At 52.8% G+C, this 16,825-nt stretch overlaps 5 protein-coding genes across 5 annotated transcripts; 3 read left to right on the top strand and 2 right to left on the bottom strand.

The window, feature by feature from the left end:
• Window positions 1-4,311: 4,311 nt before the first annotated feature.
• LRP88_13435 (CAP domain-containing protein) lies at window positions 4,312-5,383 on the top strand (the record flags this gene model as incomplete). Its single annotated transcript, XM_083249806.1, has 3 exons — window positions 4,312-4,904; window positions 4,955-5,262; window positions 5,316-5,383. The coding sequence occupies 3 exons, from the start codon at window positions 4,312-4,314 to the stop codon at window positions 5,381-5,383; spliced, it is 969 nt and encodes a 322-aa protein (XP_083094140.1).
• Window positions 5,384-6,965: 1,582 nt separating this feature from the next.
• On the bottom strand, window positions 6,966-7,819 carry LRP88_13436 (nicotinate-nucleotide diphosphorylase (carboxylating); the record flags this gene model as incomplete). The annotated part of the gene is made up of 2 exons (XM_083249807.1): window positions 6,966-6,969; window positions 7,020-7,819. The coding sequence occupies 2 exons, from the start codon at window positions 7,817-7,819 to the stop codon at window positions 6,966-6,968; spliced, it is 804 nt and encodes a 267-aa protein (XP_083094141.1).
• An 800-nt stretch (window positions 7,820-8,619) lies between these two features.
• On the top strand, window positions 8,620-9,864 carry LRP88_13437 (uncharacterized protein; the record flags this gene model as incomplete). The annotated part of the gene is made up of 1 exon (XM_083249808.1): window positions 8,620-9,864. The coding sequence occupies one exon, from the start codon at window positions 8,620-8,622 to the stop codon at window positions 9,862-9,864; it is 1,245 nt and encodes a 414-aa protein (XP_083094142.1).
• Window positions 9,865-10,801: 937 nt separating this feature from the next.
• LRP88_13438 (sugar porter family MFS transporter) lies at window positions 10,802-12,863 on the top strand (the record flags this gene model as incomplete). Its single annotated transcript, XM_083249809.1, has 5 exons — window positions 10,802-11,567; window positions 11,620-11,671; window positions 11,721-11,840; window positions 11,890-12,118; window positions 12,171-12,863. 5 exons carry the CDS (start codon window positions 10,802-10,804, stop codon window positions 12,861-12,863), a joined length of 1,860 nt encoding a protein of 619 aa, XP_083094143.1.
• Window positions 12,864-13,300: 437 nt separating this feature from the next.
• On the bottom strand, window positions 13,301-14,314 carry LRP88_13439 (glycosyl hydrolase family 61-domain-containing protein; the record flags this gene model as incomplete). The annotated part of the gene is made up of 1 exon (XM_083249810.1): window positions 13,301-14,314. The coding sequence occupies one exon, from the start codon at window positions 14,312-14,314 to the stop codon at window positions 13,301-13,303; it is 1,014 nt and encodes a 337-aa protein (XP_083094144.1).
• Between the last annotated feature and the right edge of the window lie 2,511 nt (window positions 14,315-16,825).

The following is a 16,825-nucleotide window of genomic DNA, read 5'->3' on the forward strand; positions in this document are numbered from 1 at the left end:
GAAGCACCGGGATCTGGACCACCTCATATCCCGAACATTAAGTTAGAGACTGGTTCGGGATTGCTGGAATTCTGTTAAAAGTTGCGATCGTGTTGTTGGAAGGAATGAGGCTGGACGCCACGAGGCGGAGGCATTGCTTCAGAAACTCAATGTCAATTAGCCTGTGGTCGGGTTGTGGGAGAGAACGGGACTGGAGGATTTCCATGTCATGTCGCCCAGGTTCGGAGATCGGGGTTGAATCGCCGTCTCGTCAGCTTGGTAGTTTCAAGACAATGAGCGTGATGGCTTCCTTGGCTTTGAGGGAGGCAAAAAGGGAGGGGGTGTGTGAGGCGAGAGTAAACCAAGGCACAGCTGAGAAAGGGTTGTACGTCCAACGAAGCAATGCACCCACTGAAGCCAACGCAGTCACACATTGAAAGAATCTGCCATGGTCAGTTCATGGCTGGCCTGCAGTAGATCAGACAACCAGTCGAGGAGGTGAAGGAAATGTCGGGACTGGACCCAGGCTCCTGGGGTTGGGTTCACCAGTGCTGGCAGCCTGCAGCAAAGGGGAGAACTGCCAATGTTACTCTGCGACGTACCAATGCCCGAATGTGGAACTGTACGGGTTGGAGCAAGGAAAAGACGGCCGAGCTTGAGGCCATTTGCGAAGCATTCCCGGGGCCTTGGACATGACCGATGACATCCAGGACGGGGTCTTTGATGGCGGTCATGAGATGAGCAGCTCTGATTGACCAGGCCAAGATCAGGCGGTGACAAGTCATGACAGACCGCAAAAGAGCGCAGTTGCTGCCGTTGTTGTTGGCAATGCAGCATAGATGCCATGCCCTCCCTGGTCGGGAGATGAAGAACGGAGCAGCCAAATTAGTCCCGTTTCAGAGAGAGTACCGGAGCACGGCCTTAGCGGGTTTCCAAGGCTTGCAGGCCCCGCCTCGACCCGCCGTGAAGAGGTGGTTTGAGGCTCTCCACTCCCGGGGAGCTTGTTTGGTGGAGAAAGGGCGGCCGACGGGGCTTTCATTGGTTAAAGCCGACCAACAGCATTCGCCACAGCACGCGCCACATCTACAAACTGCAAGGGACGGGAAAGGGGAGCGGTACGTACCTCCAGCTCCCGTTGGTCAACACAGGTGAGGTCAATGCATGGCAGATCACGACCTGAAGGAATGCGTTTCGTGTTTGTTGATGCTCGACTTCTTGCAGCAGAATGCATCGAATGCCCATGTTTCCAAAGGGGATACGAGGCATAATCTTAACCTGAAGCTCTCTGCGATTGTGGCATTCTGGCTCAGACGCTAGTCCGTGTAACCCGCAAACGGAAACCAGCTCTTTGGATTTTACTACCGAGGGGGGAAGGGCGAGGCTTTTCGGATCCTCGGGGCCAGTACGCCTCCGGCAATTGAAGCTCAGGCTAGTCGAGATGGCGAATGTGGAATACGTACGTATTAGATACCAGAGGCTTGCATGTTCCCTGGGGCTGGCAGACTTGGCTTTTGGCTTCCCGGGGGAACACGCAAGCAACTCTCCACCAAGCCAAGCCCAGCTTTCTCCAGCATGATCAGCTGTGGACCGCTCCTGGGGGGTGCCCGGTTGGAGATCATTAGAGGAGGAAAGGATGGGCGAGTCAGAGGGCTAGATCATTCTCCCTGAGCGTGATGAGAGCTGATCAGCAGCGGAGAAGGGCCTCGATTCGATTTGGATGCCGATTCGGAGGGCCCGGTACCGATCGGGGGTAAGCTCGTTGGCTAGAGAGATGACAAGGTATGATGTTAGAAGTAGAGTGAGCGTCTCTCGTTTAGGTACCATGATGGGGGGATGATGAGTCCAGGGGAGAGGATACGACGGCATCTAGGAGGGGAAGCACCAACAAGAAGAAGCAACCACCAACAGCTTGCATCGGCAACTCCAAATTCAACATCAAACAACAGGCCAGATGAGAGATTAGATCAATTACATGGGAGGGAGCTAAGGGCATGCGCGGCTGATTGCTCTCATCCCGCTTCTGTTTGAGCCTGGCCGGGGCCTCTGGTCGCGTGTTTGATTGCCTCGCTGATGCTCGGGCCTGTCCCGACCGCCGCCATCTGCCGCCTAAGCGATGGCTTCACCAAGTCAAAGAAAGAAGTCAAGATGCAAGCCTCGTCGTAGATCTCTTTCCTGACGTGTTTCGGCGTATTCCTTGAAACCTGCCCAGACCCAGGGATGCGCAAATGCAGAATGCAGAATGCAAAGTTGGTGATGGATGATGTGTCAGCGCCCGCTAATGCGGCACCAGTTGGGCTTGACCTAGGCGATGCAGCAGCGCGGGCAGCAGCGCTTCTTGCGGTCCAGGCGGGCTCTTCCATTTCATCAGAGACGTCAAAAAGGCGCGGGAAAAGGGGAGCGGAAAAGCAGGGGTTTCATCGACTTGTTCGAGGTTGAGGGTTGGTCCGTGCGTTTGCCGACGACCGAGGAAGGCCATCGCCGTGGAGATGTGTCGCCATTGCTAGCTTGTTCGATGGAGAATGGAATCAAGTTTGACGCTAGAGATATTGTAAGGAGGATCTATTGAATTTCATTTGTCTGTATTGAACTGTAGTGAATACCTGTTGAGTTGTTAACATATTCAATCTGCTCTGCCAAGTTCTCCCAAGCTTCCATGCCACCCGACACCCTAGGCATTCATTCGTCATGCCTGGTCTCCAAGGCACTCGCGCATTGCCTTGTGCCTGGTGCCTTGCAGCACGATCTTTCTAGCGCCCAACAGGGAAGCATGCCCCTGGTGCACGCGACCCCACTATGGAAGCGCTCAGCGCCAGGGGTCAGTCTAGCAGCAGTGCATTGGAACCTCACAGCCAGTGCTGGCCAGCTGCCATGCCCTTGGCGAGGCGCCCCAAACAAGCCTCATCTCCTCCTCGCTGGGGTCCTTCCTTCCCGTTTCTGGGGCGTCGCCCTTCACTTTCCCTTCGAAACGCCTCCACCTCTGTCCGCCTCCCCTCCACTCTCACGCTCCCAAGAGACGCCACCGACAAGCTTCAGACCTCACCCAGGCGCTCTCACTAACAAACCTTGGCTCATTTTCTCATTGTACGTGCTGCGATGCGATCCCTGCCGTGCTAGCGCACCCCTCGCGGACCCCCCCCCGGCTCACCTCCTCCAGGCACTCGCTCGACTCCTCTGCAGCCCCCGGCGAGATCCCTGGATCCCCTGCGAAGCATCCAATCCATACCGCGCAGCCAATCATCCCTGGTCTCGCAGCGGCTGGCCATCTGCGACCCGCCGTGCGGTTCCTTTTTAACGTCCTCGTCCGCCCGAAGCCATCTCGACCTCTTCCCTCTCCCTCTTCACCCCCCTCCAAGTTCAAGAGTCTCGTCGACCGCTAGCAGGGCCCGACCTTCTTTTCTCCTCCACCTTCGGCTGTCCACTCCTTTGTTTGCGTGTCTACGACATTGCAGTCCACTCCTTTACCACAAAACTCAAAGCCAAGCCCCTCCGGTTGAACCGTTGAAATAGCCCTCGACTTCCTCCCCGATCTCCCCTTCGGCATCGCAAAGCAGACCAAGTCGTCGCTCCTTCGGCTCTCCCTTCCCTGTCATTCCTTTATCGTTGGACCTCACCTTTGTTGTCCAACCACACCAACTCTTGATACTCCGAGGCTCCTAGACGGAACCCTCAGCTTCAGCAGTGCTGTCAACCGCTCCCAGACTGGTTCTGAATCACCACCGATAGTCCGACTATCCCAACGCGACACTCCAACCACTACCACCAACCTCAAAGCATCCCACAAAGGTAAGCCTGAATCACTTTGTCTGAGCCTCGCACCCGTGTTCCTGCATCCGCCCCATGTCCTCATTGTCTCGCCTTCTCCACCGTCTCAGCCTTTGATGGAGCAACTATCGATTTCCCTCCCTTGTGTCAACACCATCTGGTGTTGCCCTCGACAAAGCACCCCGATAAAGAACGCGCCCGCCTTGGCTGTCAGAACCGATATCGACGACAAAGCCTCTCCCTTTGGAGGAGGGGCTGCATCTGCAACGCCAAAATGCAGATATCATGTCGCTCATGGGTCCCCTTCCCCGAATCTTCACTATCAACAAATGTCTTACACGTTCTCGTCCACGCTCCTTTACACATTCCCCACAAGAAACATCATTCCACTCCCTTGTCCAGCCAGCCTCATCGCTTTCGTCCAACGTCCTCGGAAACAGCTCTTGTCAAGCGACATTGATTCCTTGTCGACTCAACCGAATTCAGCCACACCTAATTCCCTGCGAGCTTATTTAACTGACTCGATTCCAGTTCACCTCATTTTCGTCTCGTGCTTCTGTACCGATCACCATGAAGGCGTCTATGTTCCTTGTCGGCGCTAGCGCCATCCTGGCCTCGGCCAGCCCCATCCGCGCTCCTCTCGAGAAGCGTCTCGTGAAGCGTGTCCTCACCACCGAGTGGGTCTATGAGTATGTCACCGTCACTGTCACCGAGGGCGATGCCCCCGAGACCGAGAAGCCTGCGCCCACCGCCGTTGTCTTCCTTGAGGAGCCCTCGCAGCCTGCTCCTGAGCCCACCACCGAGGTTAAGAAGCCCGTGAGCCGCCGACCCAAGCAGCAGCCCACTACCAAGGAGGCTCCCGCCCCCAAGCCTACCTATGTCGAGCCCGAGCCTGAGCCCGTGAAGGAGGAGCCTTCGGTTGTCGTTGTCACCACCAAGCAGGAGCCCACCACCAAGGAGGAGGCTAAGCCCGTTGCCACTGAAGAGTCTGGCAGCTCCAGCGGCTCCTACGACCTGTCCCTTGAGGGCGACTACAAGTCCATCATGCTCAACTACCACAACATCCACCGTTCCAACCACTCTGCTCCCGATCTGGTCTGGGACGAGACCCTCGCCGGCTACGCTGAGAACACCGCCAACGGTTGCGTTTTCGAGCACGACATGTAAGTATAAGTCTGATGTGCTGTTGAACTGTACACTGACCCCTACATAGGACGCAGGGCAACGGTGGCTACGGCCAGAACCTCGCCTCTTGGGGTGCTACTGGTGACATCGATGACATGCAGAAGAAGTCCGCCGCCGGTGGTATCACCAACCAGTGGTACAACAGTGAGATGGGCAACTGGGCCTTTTACGGCCAGGAGAACCCCCCTGATGGCATGGACATCCAGCTCTACGGCCACTTCACCCAGGTTGTCTGGAAGGACTCCACCAAGGTCGGCTGCGCCACTGTCAAGTGCCCTGCTGGCTCCGTCCTCCAGTACCCCTCTTGGTACACCGTCTGCAACTACAACCCTCAGGGTAAGTCCTACACTCCTTCAACCTCAAGTCAAGATACTAACGTGGCATTAAAGGTAACTTTGGCGGCCGCTACGGCGACAACGTCCTCCAGCCCAAGGGTGAGAAGCGCGTCACCGTCTAAGAAGGCACGAATGGCCCCTCTCGTCATGAGCGGTAAAGGCTGTCTACACCTCCGGATTTGATAAGCCAGGTATTTCTTGGTTGGGCACGTCACTCGCATACTGCGAGTGTATAAAACGTAGCCGGTAGTCCGCGTCCAAGGCACTATTTTTCATTTTTCTCATCTTCGATTCTCAAATGTACGTTACGCAACATCGTACTTTTACGATCTTCTTTGCTCAAACATGGCCACTTGGCCGACTTTTCTTCTCATGTTCTTGTCTCTACATGCCTGGCGTCTTTGATGAAAATCGCATCGGATGGAAACGGCGCGCGAGGGATGGAAAGGGATAAGGAAGAATGGCTGTGTTGGTATTTTTTCTCACGAATGAACCGCACGCAGATTCTATTCATTGCCTGGCTCACAGAAGGACTTGTTCTGGCTGCGGATGATAGCCAACGATGAGATCCGAGTCAGGCCCGTTGGGGTTTACCAAAAGGGTGTTTTGTTTGCATGCCTCTGATAAAGAGAAGCTTGTCGATAGACATGAAATGGCACAGTGATTACGCCGAAGACAGTCCCCTTTTAGATGTGACGCGTGACATTGCGTAGAACGAGTTTCATATTGATGGTGTTGAGCCGTGGTCTTGGACTGAGGCCGAGACTGGCCGAGACGCTGACGTCCTGGAGTGTCTTGTCAGACACGGGCTACTTATCTTTAGGAGATGACTTGGCTGAGAGTTGTGATTGGGTAAATCTCTGTTGATGTTTATTCAGAGGACAGTTTCATGGTAGTTGAGGATGAAGAGATTTTTAGAGCCGTCCTCACACATGCTTATGGAGAAGCATCTTGGTCACTCGAACCATCTTTGTGCGCATAACGAATCTGCCTCATCACGTTGGAAGGTGATGCAACTAAGTGTCCTCAGATGAATTCGCAAGGGGCAGACGGCCCCACGAAATCAGACACATCCGTGGTATCATTGCCGCTGTCGAGACTAGCTCAGCCGTTGGTGTCATGACCATCCGAAGCCGCTGTGAGACAGTCTTGCTAGTCCCGGATTCTCTCGGCGAGTTTTTCTTTTTGGATGAAGGGTCTATTTAATCTGGACTCTTCAACGATGTCGTGTCTGAGTTTACGTTGCTGGAACGTCCCACTGGATTTCTAGTCTCATGGTCGCATGGCTGTACGCCTAATTAGTATCGATGGTCGGCTACATCGCAACTCCGAAGAGGTGACCATTGAAAGAGTCTCTTAGTTGATTGCATCGTACATGATCTCTAGCCCGAAGACGAATGAATGGAGAGGACTCACAACATTCACATGTGCCTCACTGTCAGATCCAGACCTCGGGGATAGCTATGTCGTCGATGCTTGAGTGCTAAACATAGACGACCTCTTTAGTTATGGCATGACTTAAACGATGAGTTATGTATGGATTAATGTAACGTCATCATGGATAATAGAGATGAGCGTAAGAATTATCACAATGGGAATGATGCCGTTGGATATCTTGTATTTTGACTTAGTGCTCGATCTTTAGTGAGAAATCGATATGCGGTACGCCCTGATGAATCGAACTTGTCGACAGGATATCCACGTCTACCTCTATTAGCGAAGAATTTTGGCACAAGGCAATATGACTTACCATTGCACAAGTAGGCCTCAAAGTTGTCCTCTTGCAGGCCTCCTGACACCTCGAGCAAGAAGTGCCTCTTCCCTTGCCAACGCTGCTTCAGGCTCTGCGCAGCGATCTTGACGCCATCGCCGGTAAAGTTGTCGAGCATGACGACGTCGGCGCCTGCCTCAATGGCCTCGTCGGCTTCAGCCTCACTCTGCACCTCGACCTCGACCTTCATGCTGAAACCCGCGACAGACTTGGCAGCCTTGACGGCGTCGGTGATGCTGCCCCGGCTCCAGACGTGGTTGTCCTTGAGCATGACCATGGCGCTGAGGTCCATGCGATGCGCATCGGCGCCTCCAACCAGCATGCCATATTTCTCAACGAGGCGGAATCCGGGGGTTGTCTTTCTCGTGCCTGCGATGACACCCTTGTATCCGGCCTTGCGGGCGATTGTCACCAGCCTCTGACTCTTCGTAGCGATACCGGAGCATCTTGCAAGTGTGTTCAGAGCAACGCGCTCGCCGAGGAGAATACCGCGGACAGGTCCCTTGACAGTGGCGACACGATGCTTGCCGGCGCTCAGGTCGACGGCCGTGGCCTCGTCGGCATGCCACTCGACGGTGCAGCCGCACTGAGTAAAGACCTCGTCGAAGAAGGGCCGACCGGCAATGACGCCGGCGGATTTACCCCAGAGGGTCGCGACGCGGGGCTCGTCCCCGACAACGAAGCCTGCATAGTCGAACGAGGGGGTGTCCTCGGCGAGCCAGGCAGTGACGGAAGTCTTCCACGAGGGGGGGAGGAGGTTTGCAAGGTTTCCTTGAGGCTGGGCCATTTTCGAAGAGGCAATTGGGTTGGCGGAAGAAAGATGGAGAAGGAAGAAAGATTGGCGATGGGCGGCTGATCCGTAGAGCCGGGTTGTCGCGGAACGGGAGTTTGGGGTTTTGCGGATGGCGGAACGGATCTGGAAGGAATGGATGCGGGGGAGCCGAAGGAAGGAACGGGAGCAGGTGGAGGTGGGGGACTTTGGAGGGGCAGATTCAGGTGGGGGGTTCCGTTGCTTGTGATTGTCTCTTTTACGAGGATAACGGCTCAATCTTGGTTGATTTCTTGGCCTTTTCTATACTTTTATGTGTTTCTATAATTCTGTATGTTGAAAGAAGGTCGATTATTGTGAGTCTGTGTACCCAAGAGCTGCATTGATCGTGTTCATCATGAGATTGCCTGCTTGTTCAGACTAGGCTATCGACGCAACTTGCAAACCATAGAGGATTGGCTAATTGTAATGCCTTTTAGATTAATTCCATGGTATTTTGATGAGGTGCTATGTGTGTTCGAATTGTTTAGGAGCAATTTACATAGAGGCATTATGTTTGCTGGCCTAAGTACCTTGTGTCAGGGTCTCACTTGTATCCACTATCTCATTTACAGAGTCAATGACGTCCTCGGTTTTGATCAAACACTGTAATCTGAGATCAGTAAATAAACAAAGATCCCAATCATCGAGGAAAGCAAACAGTTTGTCCTACTTCTCTAGGCATTCCCCATTGCGCATCTTTTCGTTATCCAGTTCACCGTTCTTGCACCAGTCACTTCTATACCCATATGCCCAGCAAACTCACAAACCAACCTCAAATGACCCAGTTACGAGTCCTTATATCTGGAGGTGGAATAGCTGGCCCAGCTGCGGCTTTCTGGCTCTCACGGCTCGGTCACTCATGCACCGTCCTTGAACGGTTCCCCTCGCTGCGCACAGGTGGCCAACAGATCGACATCCGAGGACAGGGCATCGAAGCTGCGAAACGTATGGGTATACTTGATGAAATCCGGAAACACGCCGTGGACGAAGGTGGGCTACAGTATGTGGACATTCATGGGAACCAGAAAGCCCTGCTGGAGCGGAATGATTCCGGTAGAGGGAGACAGTCCTTCACCAGCGAGTACGAGATTATGAGAGGCGACCTTTGCAAGATCATATACGATGCAGCAGAGGGAAGAACAAAATACCGCTTTGGAGCGTCAGTCGAGAGTTTTGAGAATGTTGGCGACAAGGTCAATGTGAAGCTCACTGGAGGAACCACTGAGACCTACGACTTGCTCATTGCAGCCGACGGCCAAGGATCAAGATTAAGACGAAAGATGTTTCAGGATGAGCCAGAGTCAACATATACACGCTATCTCGGTTTGAATGGGTGCTTCTACGGTCTCCCACGGAAGCTAGGCGATCCTAATCTAGCGACAGTGTATAGCGCACCGGGTCGAAGAGTCATGTCAACACGCTGGCATAGCAAAGACAGAGGGCAGGCGTATCTTTTGACCATGTCTCACGACAAAGAGTTTGAAGAGGTCATGAAAAAAGACGTTGTCTCTCAGAAGAAGCTCTTCAGCGAGATATTTCAGGATGCTGGGTGGCAGGCTCCTCGGCTCATCGAGGCCATGAACGAAGCCGACGACTTCTATGCTCAACCTGCCGTGCAAATCAAGACAAAAACTTGGTCCAAGGGCCGAGTTGTCCTGCTTGGAGATGCTGGATATGCACCATCACCATTGACCGGTGTTGGTACGACACTCGCCTTGATTGGGGCCTGTGTTCTCAGCGGAGAGATTGCAAGGAGCAGCCGCAACATACCCAAGGCACTGGAGGCGTACGAGACTACTTTACGACCATATGTAGAGCAGTCTCAGAAGCTGCCACCTTTTGTGCCGGGGATAGCGTATCCCAAGTCTGCCCTTGGTATCAAGATTTCATACTCGTTGTTGGCGTTGGTGACCAAGTTGAAAATTGACAAAGCTCTTCTCTCGATCTTGCCAGAGAATAGGGGGTCTTGGAGGATTCCAGAGTATCGAGAACTCGAGGGTTTTGAGGCATGGGAGTCATAATCGACGCGGCCATAGAAGCAAGTTGTTCCCCAGGGCTTAGCCATTGGATAATTATTCTCATGAGTGTGATCTTACAGATCCATGCTGACTCGAGATAGCTCAGTTTTGGGTTGAGTTTATGTGATCTTTATCCCGAGTGCTAACCAGATCGACCCCCTCACACCATAAGGTAATCCATGGCTACGTCAAACAATCAACTGGGTGTGCCAAACTCCTACTCGCATATAAAGTATCATTTGGACAAGAAAGTTGATGAATATATCGGTTATCTCGGATTCGAAATCCTGCTGCCTGCGATTGTGGGAGAGAGAGTTGACAAAGACGCAACACTTCTGATCGACAAATGTCGCCCTCCCTCACCTGCAATCCTACCCCGACAGCTCCAACACCCAATTGGCCCATCAGAGCGATCAACTCCCAACGTCCCTTACCCACCAATGGGGATGAATCAGGGACTTGTGAAAATCTGGGGAACAGGAGCAAATGACAGAATAGGAATGCCGTGCTTGGCATTAGCGCTGATACTCCTGGCCGACTTATCCGTCCTCAACACCATCGAACGCTATCTTGTTTGAGCGCCATGCCATCATCCCGCCCGGTTAGCATCAGATTTGGCGAGTAAGCTTGTTCTGACGGTGATTTCGATGACCTCATTCATTGGATCTTCTGTTCGGGAACACCGCGGGCATGAAGTCATATCTAGGACGCGACTCATCAACTACTCAGAACGGCTTCATGGATGACGGATTTTTAATCATTGAGGTTGAGAGATGGTATTTCAGACGTCGATCCTTGTGGGGAGCATGGAGAACTTGGGCTCTGGAGTCTGGGGTTAGTGCAGAATACCCGCTTATATCTAGACCGAGTCCCTTCTTCACTTGGGACTTGATGAATGATGATCAGATCTTCAGAATCTTTAGTAATAAGTTAAAGCAAAATGGAGAAAGACACCAAAGAAACCTCCCCAGGCCCTGAGCTGGGCAGCACTGAACGGGTAGAGAATGCCTCTCGTCGTCGTTCCTCCGCCGTCGACCCCGACCACCTTGCCAAGGCATTCGAGAACCCTCTCTCCATCAGAACCAAGGAGGAGCTGATGGGAGATGTGGAAGAGTTCTGCCGCAAGTTCGACCTCATGGACTTTCACGACGACTTTCGCAAGGGAGCACTCGTCGCACAGTCCCCTCGACAGGCGCAGTACATGCCCGAGCTGTCTGCCGAAGATAAGGAGGTTCTCGAGCGAGAGCATACGCATAGATGGTCGCAGCCTTTTACTCTTTACTGGCTCTGCGTCATGTGTTCTCTGGCTGCTGCAGTCCAGGGGATGGACGAGACTGTCAATAATGGTGCGCAGGCGCTATACTTGTCGGATCTTAATGTAGCAGGGCCGGACGTGACGCGATTCTCAGCCAGCATGCAGGATAACCTCACGGGACTCATCGTCGGTGCGCCATATCTCTGCTGCGCCATCATCGGATGCTGGTTGACCGAGCCTCTCAACCGCTACCTCGGCCGTCGAGGCACTATTTTCATCTCGTGCCTCATTGCGGCCATTGCTTCAGTCTGGGAGGGAGTCGCAAACTCTTGGGTGAACCTATTCATCGCGAGATTTGTTCTCGGCTTTGGCATTGGTCCCAAGTCTTCAACTGTTCCTGTCTATGCTGCCGAGTGTGCACCCGCCCCTATCCGAGGAGCCTTGGTGATGCGTAAGTTGTCACGAATTTCCCATCACACAGATCTCAACTAACAATTGATCAGAATGGCAAATGTGGACTGCGTTTGGTATTATGCTGGGTAACATTATGGGAGTGTATGTCTACCCTTTGAACGCTGCATAGGAGTCGTGCTAATGACGACAGCGCCTTTGGCCCTTCAACCGGCATTGACCCCAACTTGGGCTGGCGCCTTATGCTTGGGAGTACAGTTGTGCTCCCCTTGATAGTCTGCGCGCAGGTTTACTATTGCCCTGAATCACCCAGGTAAGTTTATCACCTTTACCCCTGAATGCTTCCCTATTGACCAGTCCAGATGGTACATCCAGCACAACAAAATCTCCAAGGCCTTTCGATCGTTTCAACGCCTCAGATACACCAATGTCCAGGCTGCGCGTGACACATACTATACCTACGTTGGTGTAGAACTTGAGCGTGAAGCGAACAAGGGCAAGAACCTATTTACTCAGTTTATCGAACTTTTTACTGTGCCGCGGAACAGACGCGCAACCTTGGCGACTTGGATTGTCATGTTTGGCCAACAGGTTTGTTCCCCTATCAGACCGATTGGTTTTAACACGAACTAACGCTATGTAGTTTTGTGGAGTGAATATCATTGCGTACTATTCCACCACCATCTTCATTGAATCAGGCTACTCGACCAACTCGGCTCTCTTGGCCTCGATGGGAACGGGTATCCTCAACTGGGTCTTCGCTCTTCCCGCTCTATTCACGATCGACAAATGGGGCCGCAGGAACTTGCTGCTCTTCACATTCCCCTGGCTCTCTGTGTTCCTCCTATGGACCGGGCTGGCTTTTTATGCAAGCAGCAATAAAGCCAAGGTCGGACTGGTGACGACGGGGATGTACCTCTTCGAAGTATTCTACTCACCTGGCGAAGGTCCCGTGCCCTTTACCTACTCAGCAGAGGCATTCCCCGTTCATGTACGAGATGTGGGCATGTCGTGGGCGACGGCGACAACCTGGTGCTTCAACTTTGTCATCTCCATGACATGGCCGCGTCTGCGCTCCACCTTCACGCCAACGGGCGCCTTTGGCTGGTACGCTGCGTGGTGTGCGATCTTATGGTTCCTCATTCTGCTGTTCGTGCCCGAGACCAAGGCCCTGACGCTCGAGGAGCTCGACCAGGTGTTTGGTGTCAGCACGAGGAAGCATGCCAGCTACCAGATCAAGAATGCAGTGTGGCATTTTAAGAAATGGGTTCTGCGAAAGGACCTTGAGCCTCTGCCGTCGTTTTACACCGAGTCTGAGAAGTTGACTGAGGCTTAATTGGTGGGAGAAGGGTTGGGGGGTTAGTTACATGGTCTGGTTAAGATATTCACCTTGCATTAAAACAGCCTCCAAAAAGGACATCGCTCGTTTCGTAGTTGAACATCGATTTCCAATCCAATTGACAATCGAAACACAGCTCAACCATCTCGGAAGGGTCGGAATTGAGTTCATGTCAATGCAGTATGGTAGTCACAAATTGGAGTTTCAAAATAGGAGTCAAGTCACATCTTGGAAAGTCAAGTCGCAATAATAATTTATACATTTAAGACATGTCCCTGCAAACGCGAGAGCAAAATCTATATACACAAATAGAAAACCATCTAGACAGATGCAGTTTCGTCGCTATCCACTAGGGAGAAGCGAGTTCGGCCACAACCGTCCCAAGAAGAATCACACGTCTCAGACGCATGGGTGTGCAAGTCGCTGTAAAAAGCTTACAGGACGTTGCGCTTGGCGACCTTCCTGGCGGAGCGGCGGCGGCGGCGGGAACCGCAGCCAGTCTTGGGGCCGCTGGTGTTGGCGGGAGCGGGCTCAGCCTGAGTGGCGGAGGGAGACTCAGGGCGGACAACGGTGGAGAAGGTAGGGACGGGAGCAGGAGCCTGGGTAGCAGGGCTGTCGTCGTTGCCACCAGCGGCGGGCTGGGTGGCAGCGGGAGCAGAGGCAACAGGGGCGGCAGTGGTAGCAGCAGGGGCAGAGGGAGAAGAGCCAGAGCCGCTGCCGGAGCCAGAGCCGGAGCTGGTGCCGGACCAGACAGCAGGTCCGGGGATCTCGTAGGTGGAGGAGCCACCGTAGAGGTTGAAGTGGATACCCTTGTCGGTGTACTTGTAGCCAGTGTTGAAGTCGAAGGCCTCATCGGGGACGGCGCTGCCAGAGCCGGTAACCTCGACCTGGACACAAGAGGGGTAGAACTGAGCACCACGAGCAGGGTTCTGGTCGTAGGTGGCATCGGACTCGTGGTGGGCAATGATCTCCTGGCGGATCAGGTACTTGCCAGCCTTAAGGCCGGAGGGAAGGTCGAAGTCAATCTTGCCCTTGTTGGCGATGAGCTTGTCAACAGCCCACTGGGAGCCGGTGAGGCCATCCTCCTGGATCTTGGTCCAGATGGCACCAGTACCGTCGGTCTCGGTGTAGGGGGCAATGTAGGTGATGATGGGACCCTTGTGGGAGCCGTCGATGATGTCGTCGCTGCGGGTGTTGTGGTACCACTCGAAGGTGAGGGTGTCACCGGCGGCGGCAGAGACGAACTTGGGGGCAGCCTTGCCACCGTTGACGTTGCAGACAATGTCGGGGCTGGTCAGGTCCTTGACGGGGCTGTTGTTGGCGGGAGATCGGATGTAGACGTTCTGACCATCACCCTGGTCCTCGCCGTTGACCCAGACGCCATACATGAGGGCGTGGCCGGAGACGGTGCTGGCCATGGCCAGAGCGGAAGCAACGGAGAAACGCATCTTGATGGTTTGTTGTTTTGCTTTTGATGTTGAGTTGGATAAAAGGATTGGATGAAGCGTGGAATTCGCTGGGAAAGATTCGACTTCAAGGTAGTTCAAAGAATGAAGGTTTGGCACAGCCAATAGAAAGAAAGTGAAACAAGAGAATGAAGGACAACAACAAAGATTGTGTTTGCAAGGACGAGTGTGAGGAGGAAAGAAAAGCTGTGAGAGGAGGGAGGCTCACGTCGACTTATATATCAAGAGATGGGCTTCCATGGAAGCCTCGGTGATGGGCAAGTCCCCACACATCCTTGCTCTCAACTAGACGAAAACGAGAAAGAGAGCCCAGGTGTTCCGCAGATTCTGCAAACGCCAGGATCATCTTTCATCTCGTCAACACACCGTTGACATGGTGTGCCAGGTGAGTGAGTGCCCTGTGCCACAGTTGAGCACTTCTCTAAGCGAAAGGGGAACTCGGAACGGCAGTTTTCACGCAATCTAGATCCAATTGGGACGAGCTCTGCGCCTATCTCCCGCCCAGAGCTGGCAGACGGAATCCATCTCCGGGCTCTGCTGCCCCTTGCAGCGCCTCAACTCGAGATGCCCTCAGGGGTGTGGCCGTGCAGGTCTTTCCCCATACCGAGATGGACATTGATAGACGGAAAAAATGTCACGGGCGGAAATTGAAACCTGGGTCGCCTATTGGGGCCCGCCGCCTCCTCTACCCAAAAGAGTGCCTCTTCCCCGGCGCCTCGGTTTGAGCCTCACGGCGAGCGGATCCATTATTGGACAATTGAGACGGTGAAACTCGCGAGGCCCCTGATCTGGATGAGATCCCTCCAATGACGAAGACTCACCTGTCGAAATCTCTAGCGCCCAGCCCCAGGACCAGTAAATGATCCCTGTAATCAATCCCCCATGGAAGAGGGCCCAAACCCATGTCAGCACTCTATCCTTGACCTCCTGTCGGATTCTCTCCTCTGTTCAAGCAGTTGGCGCCGTTGAGGAGCTGCGCTCTTGTTGCCCCTGATGATCATCGCCGCCAAACCCTCCAATAACCGTATTTTGCCCGTCTTGTTTTTGTCTTGGCGATATACGCACCCACCGCTCTCCCACCTGAAACGATGTCACAAAAGAAAAATCATCTGATCCGAGTGGACGGGATTTTCTGGACAGCTGCGGCCTCAAGGAGCCCAGCGGTGAGGTCTTGAAACAATGTCTCCCTACATGCGCCGCTGAGCATTGATCAATGTCGCAAACGAGGGAAAAAAGACGCAAAACGGTGTTTCGAGGAGTTTTCTGCTGTTTCTTATGCTGTGAATCTCACACCACTTTCGTGTTTTCATTGCGACCGTGAAACTGCTCCGTTGACGGTGTTTACCAGGTTGATATTATCGCAAAGCTCAAATGAAGAGCAATACTCTTCGCCAGCCAATGCGGTTTCAGGTGTAGAAATGTCCTTCCTCAAAGTCAAAGCAAGCATAATTTTAGAGAGATCAAGATTCCCAAGGGTGATTAAGCATGAACCAAACCCTTAAAGGTAATGGACTATGCCTGTTAAGCTTATCCGCCAAACTCAAGTTTATATGAAACGGGGCTCGCTCTGTAACAGATGGTGTTTGAGGTTGCCTACCCTAGGACGAGTGTTTTTTTGGACAAAAACAAACACTGTTTGCTGTCATGTTTTGGAGACGTGCGGGATGCTACGTAGGTTTTATAGAATACTTGCCTATAATTCCAATGCGTAAACGACTTGGTTTTACGGTGTTTCAATTTCTAGAAGATGCGCCCATGCATCAGCTCAGATGGTTCGTCGGAGTTGGGCGACGGAACGAAGGAACGGTAAATAGTGTTGAACCACAGTTGCTCTCAGCTTACAATAGCAACATAAGAATGACTATAAGCCAAGATAGTATCACACCGCATTAACTTACCCTGAGACTCGCTTGGCGGTAGCATTCAGAGGTATCTGTTAGGTGTTAATGAGATCCTCCTTTACCTCTCCAACCAACTGCCTCTCATCGACCCTGAATACAATTTTACCGCCGTCGAGCTCCAGCTAGCTCTATTACTCGCAAGTTACCGGACTTGGAGGGAAAAAAATATTAGAGATTAAGATTTGACCAGAACATGGTCAACAATGGAAAGCATCTTAGTACATGTGAGCAATATCCATTGGGGAGACCGATTGATCGGGAAGTACCAAGACCCCGCCCCGGATACATGGCCCACTCTTCACGGAGTTCGGACCCGATCTTGCACCAGGCATACAGTAGGACAAGAATAAGAGAAGAGTTGTCCTCAGTGTTGTAACGCACCTATCTATAAATGGATAAATACTCATAAATGATTTGAAGATTTTAATTCAAGGCCTTCATGTTTAGGTAAATATTATACATCCAGGTCAATGTTTTCCAACGCTGTTGAAAGTCTCTCGCATATCCTCGCCCTCTTCATCACTCTCCCTTCACCCTCATCCAAATGCTGCAAGAGTCTTCCTGGCACCACGCAGTTATACTTATAGTCCTC

The sequence above is a fragment of the Fusarium phalaenopsidis genome, assembly GCF_050370095.1.
Source record: "Fusarium phalaenopsidis strain FUZ10S chromosome Unknown contig_32332, whole genome shotgun sequence".
Lineage (NCBI taxonomy): Eukaryota > Fungi > Ascomycota > Sordariomycetes > Hypocreales > Nectriaceae > Fusarium > Fusarium phalaenopsidis.